Below are 13000 nucleotides of genomic sequence, written 5' to 3'. Positions count from 1 at the left end.
TTGCTCAAAGAAAAGATGTAACAAGCACTGGCTTAACTGTTGGACAGCAACTGTTGACAACTAAAATTTCCAATAAGCTAAGGAAGCTATTTAATTCATAGCCATCTCCACATCCCCCACCCAGAGTAATTCCTTTTAATTATAAATCAGAACATTGTAAGGAAAGACTCCAGGAGCTATAGCAACAAGGGCAAGCTGCCATCTGGATCCTCCATGTTTCCCAACTCTTCAGAGAGCTAACTGACAGTAGGAGCTTGGAGGGAAACAGAATTTTTGAAGCCAGGTTTATTCCTCCTCCCTGCTCCCAATTTGTTTGCTTAGAAACTTTAAAGACATTGGAGATTCCAGCTAAATGTTCACCACTCTGCCCTTCTCACTTAACTGAGCAGTTCTGTCCAGCCAGAACTGACCCATACAAACGAGAGTTAGACTAACCCCTCGGGGGGAAAACTACCCGAGAAGCGATCATCACTTGGCGGCCAGTAAGGAGTTGTCCTGTATTACTTCCCAACTTCTAAATTTACCAAGCTCTAGGAGGTCTCTCCAAAATACTTTTCTTCCCCTCTAATTTCAATGATAGTGGACAAAGGGAAAATAAAGAAAAGACATTTATGAATAAGAAAACAATCTGTTTAGCTCTGCATGGAACCTACAGGCCATTTAGTATGAATGTAAAGGCCTCAAGTAGAAGGACTCAAGATCTGAAACTGCACCTGTTTCCTCTTCTCTTTAACAACCAGGGAGAGCTAAATCTCTCTCCTTGGCTATTAAGACCCTAGACTCCTGAGTCTGTAAAGCGTTCCAACTGGAAAGGAACGAACATCTGAAAAGTCCAGGCTATGTAGTTGTCCACCTTGGGCACTATATCTAAACTGTTTGAAACATTTAAAAGCAAAGCATTCCTGGAAATAAACTCTTAGCCGTAGCCATGTTCTGGTGTGAGACCAATGAATCTACAATGTTTCTTCCTAGAATGGGAGGCATCTCCGATTTCTTCCAGCTTAATTCAGGTTAAGGAAGAAAAATAGATGTATGCTGTACACAGCAAACTGGCTCTCATCCCGTTTACATTTCTTTCACTTTTTAACCCTGGTACTGAGGCCTCTAAGCAAAGCAGACATTTCTGATACAGACACACTGTTTACTTGGCAAAATTTAAGTGGGATGAGTATCACTCTGCTGGGTGCATCATTTCTATTTTTCCTCCTGTGATGGTTAATTTTATGTGTCAACTTGGCTGGGCCAAGGGGTACCTAAATATTTGGTCAAACATTATTCTGGGTGTGTCTGTGAGGGTTTTTTTCTGGTAAGGTTAACATCTGAATAGGTAGACTGATTAGAGCAGACAGACTGCTCTCAAAAAGAACATCAGTGCCAGTGGGCCTCATCCAAACAGTCAAAGGCTCAACTAGAACAAAATGACGCTTCTGCTAGCAAGGGGGAGCGCCTCTCGCCTGAGTGAGGACACTGGTCTTTTCCTGCCTTTGGACTCAAACTAAAAAGGCTTTTCTTAGTTCTCAAAATTTCCACCAGCTTCTGTACTGGAATTAAACCACTGGCTCTCCTAGTACTTAAGCCTTTGGGAATCGGACTAGAACTACACCATAAGCTGGCTGCTGGATCAAGATCTTGAAAACTTCTTAGTCTCCATAATCACCCAAGCTAATTCCTTATAATAAATTTCTAAGCGTGTGCACGTGCGTGTGCACACACACACACGCACACACACCTTATTGTCCTACTGACTGTTTCTCTGGAGAACGCTACCCTAGTCCACACCTTAACCTAAATTAACCTGGCACTCCAAGATACCTCCTAGGATAAAACACAAAGACTCATTAAGTGGGAGGGGTACAGGAAACAGGAAAAAAAAAAAAAGCCTCATGCCCTCTATCAGAGCAAAACAAGTGAAGAAAATTTCAGCTGAGACTGACACTATTTGCTATTCTGTGTATTAAAAAGCTAATTCCGTACCTACCACTTTGTTTCTGACCCTTTGTGAAATGACTCAGACCTGCTCTTGTTCTCCAGTTTTCTAGCTGAAATAAAAATACAACGGCCTGTCCTGGCATCTCCAGACTCTTAACAGGGACACAATTATCCTAATTTTTCTGACACAGCAAACGCTGTTCTACTTGAAAACTACCATGTGCTCTGTCAGCACATGGCCTTTCTCCATCTAAGTAGTGGCCATTAAATATTCAGAATATACCTCCTCCCCGCCCCCCCCAGCTTCTTGACCCTGTCAACCATTCAAAACTGATGTGCAGTTTGAGGCTACCCATCAATGTGCACAGTAAATAGCTCACGGTCTCCAAAGAAACAATCTCTGCCAAGGTAGGACATGAGAGACGCAGGAGAAAACATCTTTTATTCCCTCTGGGCCCAACCTAAATCATACCTTTGTGGTGACAATTTTAGAGGCAGGCTGTTAATTTAGCAAGCCATTCTCCCACTTTCTCTCTTCCCTCCCCTACATGTTTACCCTCCATCAAAGATATCTCTAACCCCCTTCCTTCACCCCCAAACCAGTGTATGATGGCCAACAAATATTGAGGAAAGAGTCGTAGCCAAGGGAGAGACTCATCAAAGAGTGGCCGTCTTGTTCTGATCATTCCAAACTGTGAAGGGCTGATGTGACCAAACAGGGGCCCCTGTGACATGCACTAACAGTGGTTACATGTCCCCACCATTTCTTTGAGACTTTGAAGTTCCAACAACATTCTTGATCGTCTTCATTTATTCAACTTTAAACACTTAAATGCTTCAAAGAGCATGTGCATGTGCAATGAGACATTGTTAGGCTGAAAATCGAAGGCCCACCTCTCCAAGGCCAAGTTGTTTTGGGCATGATCACAATAATCAGTTTGATTCCAAGTACAGCCAGAACCAAGCAGAACAGAAAGATTTCAGAGATGATAAAAAGGGCTTAAAAAAATTAAAATGAGACAATGTGAAATCTCAATTTCTGAAAACCAATGAATTACTAAAAACAGTGAACTGGCTGTAGAAGCAGTAATGAAGTAATTCCTCTTCTGAGGGAAACTATTTTAAGGTCCCCATGACAAAAGGCAGTAAACAATGAGTTGCGGGTCATTTAAAAAAGCTCCAGAACGAAAGATTTCAAATATCTGTCCTTCTGTGCCTGTATCCTGCCCAACTCATTTCCAAAAGGAACCAGAATCAGATTCCCACCAACGTAAGATTTCTAAGATGCGTCATGTTGGCTTCTGCAGAAACCACACCTTGTGAAGTAGTCTTTAAAAATTAAAATGAGAAAACCAGAGAGTACAACGATAAGCCACTTTCTCCTCCCCACCAATTTTTCTTTGATTTTCTGAGGATTCAAAACAAAAACAAAATCATTCGTCTCAGATTCCTGAATTAACCTGACCTCGCTTGGTGGCTAATGTGGCCAAGAGCAGATGTTTTTGTACAATTAAAACAGGAAGACTTTTTATCAGCAGGACTTTAGGGCTGTGGTTCCACTGTATCTACTATCAAATACACTAATGGTAGGCTGGAGGTTAGATCAGGAAGTGGAAACATCCACTACAAGGTAACATGACAGATGGTGGGACCCTCGCTAGACTTTAAGGTAGAGTGATTCTATTCTGGCAGGGGAAACCCACATAATCAAGTTTCACACTTATAAAAGTATCACTCTGAATTCATGAATCAGAGGCATTTGGTTGTAGATACAATTCCATCTGTAGATACTAACTTTAAATTGAGAGAAGAAAAAACACTCACTGCATTAATATGGGTTGGGGTTTCTTATGCGATTCCTAAATCCACCTACTACTTTTCTGTTTTGATACAATTGACAGCTGTGATAAGAAGACTACCACAGCTGTGGCTCAGATGCGGGCTTTTCAGCTTCAGAAAGTCCATCGGTCGTGTAGCTGGCTGTCACTGCTATATCTGTTGCTTGCAGAGGCCTCAGAGTTCTGGGTTTGCCGAGTAGAGTCCTCACCATTTAAGCTCTTCCTACACACAGGACACGTGTCATGCTGCAACAGAAGGAAATTGGTCCATGTAAACAGCCTGACCTGAGAAGCCAAAGGTGCTAAACACTTAAGAAACCCTGAGAGCTGGCAGGCCGAAAGACAAAAAGGGCATGCACTCTCGCACAGTACACACTGGGCTCAAAGATGGAACACCAGCACATGTTCAAATGGACCTTGAAACAGAAATGACAGAATTCCAGGCCAGGAGCTTAACAACAACTACCACACGTCACCAAACAGAACTAACCAGATACGGTGACCTGACATGGTCTAGAGCAAGGGTTAGGAAACTTTTTGTGAAGGAACTGGTAATAAATATTTTAGACTTGGCAGGCCATACTGCCTGGGTCACAACCACTCAACTCTGCTGATGTAGCACAAAGGTAGCTGCAGACAATTGGTAAACAAATGAGCGTAGCTGTGTTCCAATGAAACTTCCTTTATAAAAACAGGTGGCAGGCCCGAGACCTGTAGGCTGTGGTTTGGTAACCTCTGGTCAGAGAAGTTTCCAAACATAAGAGTGATCTAAAAAACAGTGACAGCACCAGCAGGAGTTAGGAAGGGACTAAAATCTGCTCTCCTTGGCTCTCTGTTAACCCGGGACCACCTCCCACCCTGCCCTGCCCCAGAAGATGTGGCTGGCAGAGACAGCCCATCACACATGAGAGCCGGCTGTACTCACCAGTTCTAACCACGGCACAATACAACTGCTGTGGAAAAAGTGGTTGCAGGGTAACTGCCGGACTTCCTCTTCAACTGTGTAATCTTCTTTGCACACTGGACACTCTAAACCCATATCTGTTGGAGGAGGAAATGCCTTCTAAAGTAAGCGAGCAAAAAGAAGGAAGAAAAAACTAGTCCAGAGGAATGCGTAAGAAAAGATACAAAGTGTACCCTAGGTGGAGGTAGGAAGCACAAACTGCGCTTCACCATGGGAGAGGAGCTGGGAGTAGAAAGGGACTTTTGTAAAAAGGAGGATCGATGAACGGGCTTAGTCCAGAAAGGCCTACTTTTCAACATCAAGGCTTGCAAAAAATAAACCAGGGCTTGGATGATCTGTTAAGTAAAACAGGGAAAGCATCTTCCCAGACGTGTGATATCCTTCTGGCAGTTTCTACTCAGGAAACACAGGCAATCTGTCCACTACAACCACGGGATATATCTGAGCAATCTCAGCAGTTCCCAGTCAGTGTCTCAAGCCACTTTAACCCTGCCATTTTCCACATTTCGCGTCCTCTTTCAGAGTGGTTGTCCTAAAGCCCTCTGGACAAGTTAATTAAAAGCTATACCAGGAGGTGGTGCTGCAGAATTGCAAAGCCCAAGGACAGCTCAGGCTCCAAGTCCAGAGACAAGAAGCCCTCTGTGAGGAAATGGCTACACACTAACCTGGGAGTACCAGGCAGCAAACTCGGGGTCTCCCAAGTCTGGCTAATGATACCAGCTCCTCCTCTCCAATGGCCAGCATGTGCTACATACATGCCCATAGCACTCAAGGGCCCGGAATAATAAGACTACCAAGAGTCACTCCTTCCTCTCCACTCTTATCTAACACCTTTACCTCAATTCCACCTTTTATTTCTTATGACTGGTCCACCGGAACAGCCTCCCAGGAAGTAGGTACCCTTGACCCCAGCCTTCAACCCTCCAAATTTATCCTATGCTTTGCAAGCAGCTCACTTCCCCTAATACTAGCTTCAGAGCACCCCTCCAGCTGGCACCTCAAAATCACCAAATTCAAAATGAAAACCATCACATCACTTCCATCCCCAAACCCCACTAGACCAGGGGTGGGGGTGGGGGGGGTGGTTACAAGCCTCCCCCCGATAGATGGCAGCACCGCCTCTTGTAGTTCCTGAGCTGCAAAATCTGACAGTCATCTTTGACCCTTTTCCCTCTTTTATCCCATTAGGCAATCGGTGATGAAAGCCTTTCTTCAAAGTTATATTGAGTCTACCCTTCCCCATCTGTTAGCATTGCCACTGTCACCTGCACCCCGCCTGGATGTTGCAGCAGCCCCTTGAATCCCCGTTTCTGCTTTCTTTGCCTTCCAATCTATTTGAGATACTACCTCCAGCCGAATCTTCCCTAAAGAGCACCCAAATTCCCCCAATCCTCCATTTGGGGACCTATAAAACTTGCCTGCTACCTAAAACATCCAGCCGTAACTACTCTGCCAGTTTCAACATCCACTCAAACAAGGCCTTTCTACCCAATCATACCTCTCATGCTCCCAAACCAGACTGCATTTCAGGGTTCATCAGGCCACTCTCCTTTTCCCTGGTCCAGACACTATGCCCATGCTGACATTCTCACACTGGTTCATACTCTTCCTTGAACAGAATGACCTCTCTGAGATGGCCTATCCTGTCTTTTAAATCTTCTGACTCTAAACTGGAATTTGTAGTGCAAGAAACTCCCAGTTCGAAATAATGTTCCTTGTCACTAAATTCCTTCAGTGCTTAAAAGTAAAAAAACTGTATCTAATGTACCTGACTGTATCTGACAGAATAAATGTGAAGCAAATTCTCAGCCTCCAATTTTTTTTCTCTTCCTCAGTATCATCCACTCAATACTATTTTTGATACTGTTTTTTATGTGTATTCATTTTGAAAGAGAGAGAGAGAAAGGGAGAGAGACAGAGAGGGAGGGAGACAGGACCCAAACAGGTTCCGGCTGTCTGCCCCGAGCCCAATGTGGGGCTTGATCTCACCACTGTGAGATCATGACCTAATCTGAAATCAAGAGTCAGATGCTTACCTGACTGAGCCACCCAGGTGCTCCTGTGCCGTTTTCTAATCATTTAGTTGAGTTTTGCTTCCCCTAGTAAGTTCTTCAAAAAATCAAGTCTTGGGGTGCCTGGGTGGCTCAGTCAGTTAAGCGTCCGACTCTTGATTTCATCTCAGGTCATGATCTTACAGTTCATGGGATCAAACCTCATGTCAGGCTTGGGATTCTCTCTCCCTCTCTCTGCCCCTCCACAACTCGTGCATGTGCGTTCTCTCTCTCTCTCTCTCTCACACAAATAAATAAACTTAAAAAAAAAAAAAAAAGACTAACCCTAAATGAAAAGGTAGGCCCTATCTTCCACTTACGGCACCAAGTAGCAATTTTAGTTAGGAGTGCTACAGCTTCACCTGAAGATCCTTAGTACAGGAAGGTGCTGCGATTTTGAACGGAGATCAGATTTGACAGAAGAAGTATGGAAATGAACCTACCAACTTGTTCCTGAGTTACTGTCACTGTTGGAAGAGATGTGATCTTTTCTTTGTCAGCCGGGGGAGGCCCTGTGTTTTCCAGTTGTCCTAAAAGCTACAAAAAAGGAAAAAGAAAAAGAAGAAGAAGTGGCAGACATCCTACCATCCCTGGGGAGGGAGCTGCTCCAGCTGAGAACAAACAGTGCATATATTAGAAATGTTAGTTGCTCTTACTTCTGCAAGGCTCTGAGAGGCTTGGGTTTCCCCTTTCCTGCTGCCGGAACACTTGTAATTGCTTTACAATTTCAGAGTGACATCAGTATAACCCTACAGACAAACCCATCATTGCAAGGCCCACCTTTGGGCATAAAGCAATTTCAGAGGCAGCATAAGGGTTGTGATGTCAGGAGTAAAATTAAAACTGAACAAAAGGTAATACTTAACTGGTCTAAAAACTTCATTCTGCTGGAAGAAATAAAAGGGTGAGAGTATGGAAAGTAGCATCAAGTAAGCCAAGAAATAGGTAAATTACTGCCTATGAGAAGATTTGGATATAAATGACATGCTTTCTATTCTCAGCAATCCACAAGGGAAATGAAAACTATTTAAACTAAAATAAACATAAATAAGTGGAAGCGATTATATATGTCATGGGAATACCTTTTTCTCTGCTTCCTTCCCCTACTTTGCTCCATCTAGCAGAAATCCCTGCTTCAAACATGTGAGGAGACCCTCCTTTTTTGTGAAGTAGTTGTTAACAGGATCCTCACAGGACTGAACAAGAGGCCAAAAATACAAAATACTGTTTGTTACAGGAGAAGTCTTTTCTTCCTACAGAGGTGAAACCATCTTCTAGAAAGTCCCTAGGACCTCGAATATACATGGATGCTAAACTAAACCCGTAAACCATTCATCCCTTCAGTAAAATGGAAACCCACAAGCTCAAAATATTAGGGAAAGCAGAGTGACTGCCATTCAGAAAGTAGCAGAAGGAAAGCAGGAAGCCTGTGGAACCATGAGACACACTGAACAGACACCCTCAAAAGGCAGCTCCTCACCTGGGTTACAATGGCATCAAGCCCTGTCTGACCCCAGGCATAGTCCCCAGGGTTGGAGTGCAGCATCCCGCTCCTATACATGAGATGAGACAGACAGCATTAGACGGAGTGACCAGGCTCTGCCTCACACCACAGAAAAAACTGGGAGATCCCGTTCTCTCTCAGAGCTGGAAAGTCACTAGTTCTCTAAAATCAAGTGGCAAAGAACTTCTCGGTATTTTTAAGGTCAAAGAGATTATCCAGAAGTCGTCTCTTACTCTTTAAGTAAGGAATTTTTACTTAATCAAATAGAACATAAAATGTGAAGCTACCTAAAATACCACATGACACACCAGAGCGAAAAGAGTGACTCATTGCCTATTGGCTAAGAAAAGTTTGTCTTCTCTACGCCCATGTAGAGTAAATATAGATGGAGCTGCTTTTTAAGGAGAGTTTTCCCTCTGTGACTGGCCAAAATCTGTAGCAGACTTCCCTCATTCGAAGAGGCTGCCCACGGTCCTGGACAATGAGGAGCTTTCAAGGAGAGAAGCGGCCACAGTGGTCTCTGAATCACAACCTAGAGCAATTACAAAAGGGACTCGGCAGCCCCTCTTTTTGGAGCTGCTGGTGCACTACCCTGGATGACAGATGTCCAAGCTCTTTGGCTGGAACGTGTTAAAAGAAACTAGAGGCTGGAAAATAGGGTAACTGAGTGGAAGGACCGAGGACCCTCTGAGCAAAGGAGGCTTCCGAGGCGGAGTCGGAAGTGGTATGTGATTGCCTAGACAAGAAGAAATTCCATCTTAACTTCTATCATACTTAAGTGACACTCTGATACTGAAATACAGCCTTTTATTTCTCCTGAGATACCTTCTTACTTTAAGAATTTCAGCAATTCTTAAGGAATAAAATCTTTCCGTACAACCTAGAGAAGAAACTTGCAAGTCAGATACCAGCTTGGCAGGGACCATCTCATTCCCCTCTCAACACAACTCTCAAACCAGAATATGAACCAAACCTGGCACATCCAGTGCCCAGACATCCTGGGGGACCAGGATGGTCCTCAGGAGACTGAACAATAAAAAAATAAGTTCTGATTAAGTTTGGGCTCAGCAAATAAAGGCAATCTAACAGTCTGCCAATCAAATCTATATACTCACCTATTCAGCTCTCTTTCTCACAATGGTACATATACCTAAAATGCTGCTGCTCCAGCAAAGTAAGACAGAAGGCAATTCGCTACTTACCAGGAAAAAGGATGTGAGGATCCAGGAATTGCAGAATTTGCAAAGAATCCTGCAAATATCTGCTGTATTATGCTGTTGCAGGGGAAAAAAAAAAATTAGGTAAGACAAGAGACTTATGAAAGTACTCTACAGATATCTATGGCTGACAATCAGCAACTCCTCCAACTACCATGGGTCCTCACTTACCATTGTACAAAAGGTAGCACCAGAAATCAGTCAACTACCTGGTAAAGTGCTATTTTGCTATTATGGCTATCTTCCTGAGCTCCGTGATCTTATATATTAATAGATTTTTGTGAACTAGGCTTGAAATGAATCTGATTACATGGTGTAGTTTTCCAGCTACGTTCCTTGGACCTCTGGCAACAGTATTAAGCTGAAAAGGATGCTAAACCACTGGGATTTAGGCCCAGGCTATAAACAGTAATGCCATTTTTCTGTGTTTTACACATTAGGTTTCTACATGAGATATTATTTAAAGAGCCCTGTAAAAAATTTTTTCAGAATAATTCCATTTTACAAACATTTAGCAACATACTACATTAGCCCTCAAAAGGTGTTTCAATTGCTTCTAACACAAACACAATCAAATACACACACATCTGACATTTGTCATTCTGAATACTTAAGATGGCGCATCTACTCAGTCCTTTATACTGGTGAACTGATCTTTGTTACCCAGAGATAATGGGCAAAAGAAAAAGACTGAAGAAAGATTTGTTTTGTGAATAATATGCACATTTTTCTTTCTTTCTTTTTAATGTTTATTTATTTTTGAGAGACAGCGTGCAAGTGGCGGGGGAGAGGGCAGAGAGAGAGGGAGACAAAGAATCTGAAGGAGGCTCCAGGCTCCAAGATGTCAGCACAGAGCCTGACATGGAGCTCAGACCCATGAAATGTGAGATCATGACCTGAGCTGAAGTCGGATGCCCAACTGACTAAGCCACCCAGGTGCCCCTTCTCTTTTTTTCTCTGGCTTTATGGAGATATAATTGATATGATACATATTTTAGCCCCTTGGGTCCCACTTTTCTTATTAGGCCAGTCAATACAACAATGGCAGTAGCCAATATTAGACTCTCCTATTCCTAAAGTTCAACAGTAGATAACTAGACTATGTGTTTGTTTTAAAATAATTGTCCACATATTATTTTATGTTCCTCCTTTGAGTGTATGGACTTAGTGATTTAATTCTTTTTTTATTGAGGCATACTTCACATGAACATTATATTAGTTTCAGGTGTATAACATGATTCAATGTCTGTATATATTGTAAATGATCACGAAAAGGCTAGGTAACGTTCATCATCATAGTTACAACATATTTTTCTGTGATTATAAGTTTTAAGATCTATTCTCTTAGCAACTTGCAAATATGTAATAATTATTAACTATAATGCTATAATTACCTGTAATTAATATAAGGAACTATAATCTCTTTGCAGTTTTGATTTGCATTTCCCTGATGATATAGTCACGATGCTGTACATTACATCCCCATCATTTATTTTATAACTAGAAGTCTGTACCTCTGGACCTCCTTCACCTATTTCACCCACACCCTACCCCCTACCTCTGGCAACCACCTATCTATTCTCTTTATCAATGAGCTTTTCTTTCTTTTTTTTTTTTTTTTACAATTCCACATATAAGTGAGATCATATGGCATTTGTCTTTTTCCATCTAACTTATTTCGCTTATCACAATATCCTCAAGGTCCATCCATGTTGTTGAAAATGACAAGATTTCATTTCTTTATGGCCAAATAATATTCCTGTGGGCGTGTGCTGTGTGTGTGTGGTGTATATTTATACAAAACACATTTTCTTTAACCATATCCATCAACAGACACAGGCTGTTTCCATGTCTTGGCTATTATAAATAACACTGCAATGAATACAGGAGTGTATATCTTTTTGAATTAAGGTTTTCATTTTCTTTAGATAAATATTCAGAAGCAGAATTGCTGGATCATATGGTAGTTCTATTTTTAACTTTTTGAGGAACCTCCATACTGTTTTCCACACTGGCTGCACCAAATTTACATTCCCACCAAGAGTGCACAAGGGCTTCCTTTTCTCCACATCCTTGGCAACACTTGTTATTTCTTGTCTTTTCGATAGTAGCCATTCTAACAGGTGTGAGGTGACATTTCACTGTGGTTTTGATTTCCAATTCCCTGCTTACTGATGTTGAGCACACTTTCATGTACGTGTTGGCCATCTATATGTCTTCTTCAGAAAAACAGCTATTCGGGTCTTCTAATCCATTTTTTAATCAGATTGGTTTTCTTTTCTTTTTCTTTTTTGCATTATATGAGTTTTTTCTATATTTGGGTTATTAACTCCTTATCAGATTTGCAAATATTGTCTCCCATTCAGTAGTTTGCCTTTTCATTCTGTTGACGGTTTCCTTTGCTGTGCAGAAGCTTTTTAGTTTGTTAGCCTGTCTATTTTTGCTATTGTCGCCTTTGCTTTTGAAGTCAGATCCAAAAAAAATCATTTCCGGATCAATGTCAAGGAGCTTACTGCTTACACTTTCTTCTAAAAGGTTTATGGTTTCAGGTCTGACATTCAATCCATTTTGAGTTAATTTTTATGTATGGTGTAAGATAGTGATCCAGTTTCATTCTTTTGCATGTAGCTGTCCAGTTTTCCCAATGTCATTTGTTGAAGAGACTGCCTTCTCCCCACTGTATATTCTTGGCTCCTTTGAGTTTATTTCTGAGCTCTCTATTCCATTCTACTGATTTAGGGTGTCTGTTTTTATACCAATACCATACTGTGACTTACTTCTTGACAATGGAGTATGAGAGGACAACTTTCAAGATTAGTCATAAAAAGCATTGTGGCTTCCTCCTTTCACTCTCTCTTAAATCACTTTCTTGGAAAAGTGCCACGTAAAGCAGTCCTGTGAAGACCCACATGATAAGGAACTGAAGCCGCCTCCCAATGGCCAGAACTAACTTGCCAGAATATGAGTAATTCTCAGTTGATCCTTCAGATGACTGCAGTAACAGCCAACGTCTTAACTGTAAGCTCATAAGACACTGGGCCAGAACCACTCAGCTAAGCTGTCCCAAATTCCTGACCCAAAGAACTTATGAGATGATTAATGTTTATCTTCAGTCACTAAGCTCTAATGTAATTTATTATACAGCAACAGATAACTAATCCAGATTTTGATGCCTAGAAGTATGTTCTGTTGTAACAAAAACCTAAAATGTGGGAGTAGATTTAGAACCCAAAAGAGGGTATAAGTTAGGACTGTGAGATGAGTATCAGTGAAAGTTTGAACAGTCCTGAAGAAACAGTAGAAGTATCATGGCCTTTGAGGAAGTTATGGGTGAGAGCTTAAGTGAGAAAGATCTTGGAAACTGGAGGGAAAGTGATCCTTGTTATGTAGTAGCAATAACAATATGTAAAGTAGAAGTTGTGGCTCATGAACTGGGTGACAGTCTAGCCAGTGAGATGTCCAGACAAGAAGGCAGAAGGTACCTCTTGGCTGCTTCT

At 41.9% G+C, this 13000-nt stretch overlaps 1 protein-coding gene across 2 annotated transcripts in view; it reads right to left on the bottom strand.

Moving 5' to 3' along the window:
- Positions 1 to 2722: 2722 nt before the first annotated feature.
- The window catches only part of RNF115 (ring finger protein 115), an 83808-nt gene continuing 73530 nt past the window's right edge, over positions 2723 to 13000 (bottom strand). For both annotated transcript variants that reach the window (XM_047872432.1, XM_047872433.1), the window contains 5 exons: positions 9489 to 9560; positions 8263 to 8335; positions 7226 to 7319; positions 4693 to 4808; positions 2723 to 4013 (listed from right to left, as the gene is read on the bottom strand). In XM_047872432.1, the coding sequence (XP_047728388.1) occupies positions 3882 to 4013; positions 4693 to 4808; positions 7226 to 7319; positions 8263 to 8335; positions 9489 to 9560 (487 nt within the window). In that variant the 3' untranslated portion in view covers positions 2723 to 3881. The remainder of the gene's footprint in view (positions 4014 to 4692; positions 4809 to 7225; positions 7320 to 8262; positions 8336 to 9488; positions 9561 to 13000) is intronic.

The sequence above is a fragment of the Prionailurus viverrinus genome, chromosome C1 (assembly GCF_022837055.1).
Source record: "Prionailurus viverrinus isolate Anna chromosome C1, UM_Priviv_1.0, whole genome shotgun sequence".
In the NCBI taxonomy this organism is placed as follows: Eukaryota; Metazoa; Chordata; class Mammalia; order Carnivora; family Felidae; genus Prionailurus; species Prionailurus viverrinus.
This window is presented reverse-complemented; position numbering and strand designations above follow the sequence as displayed.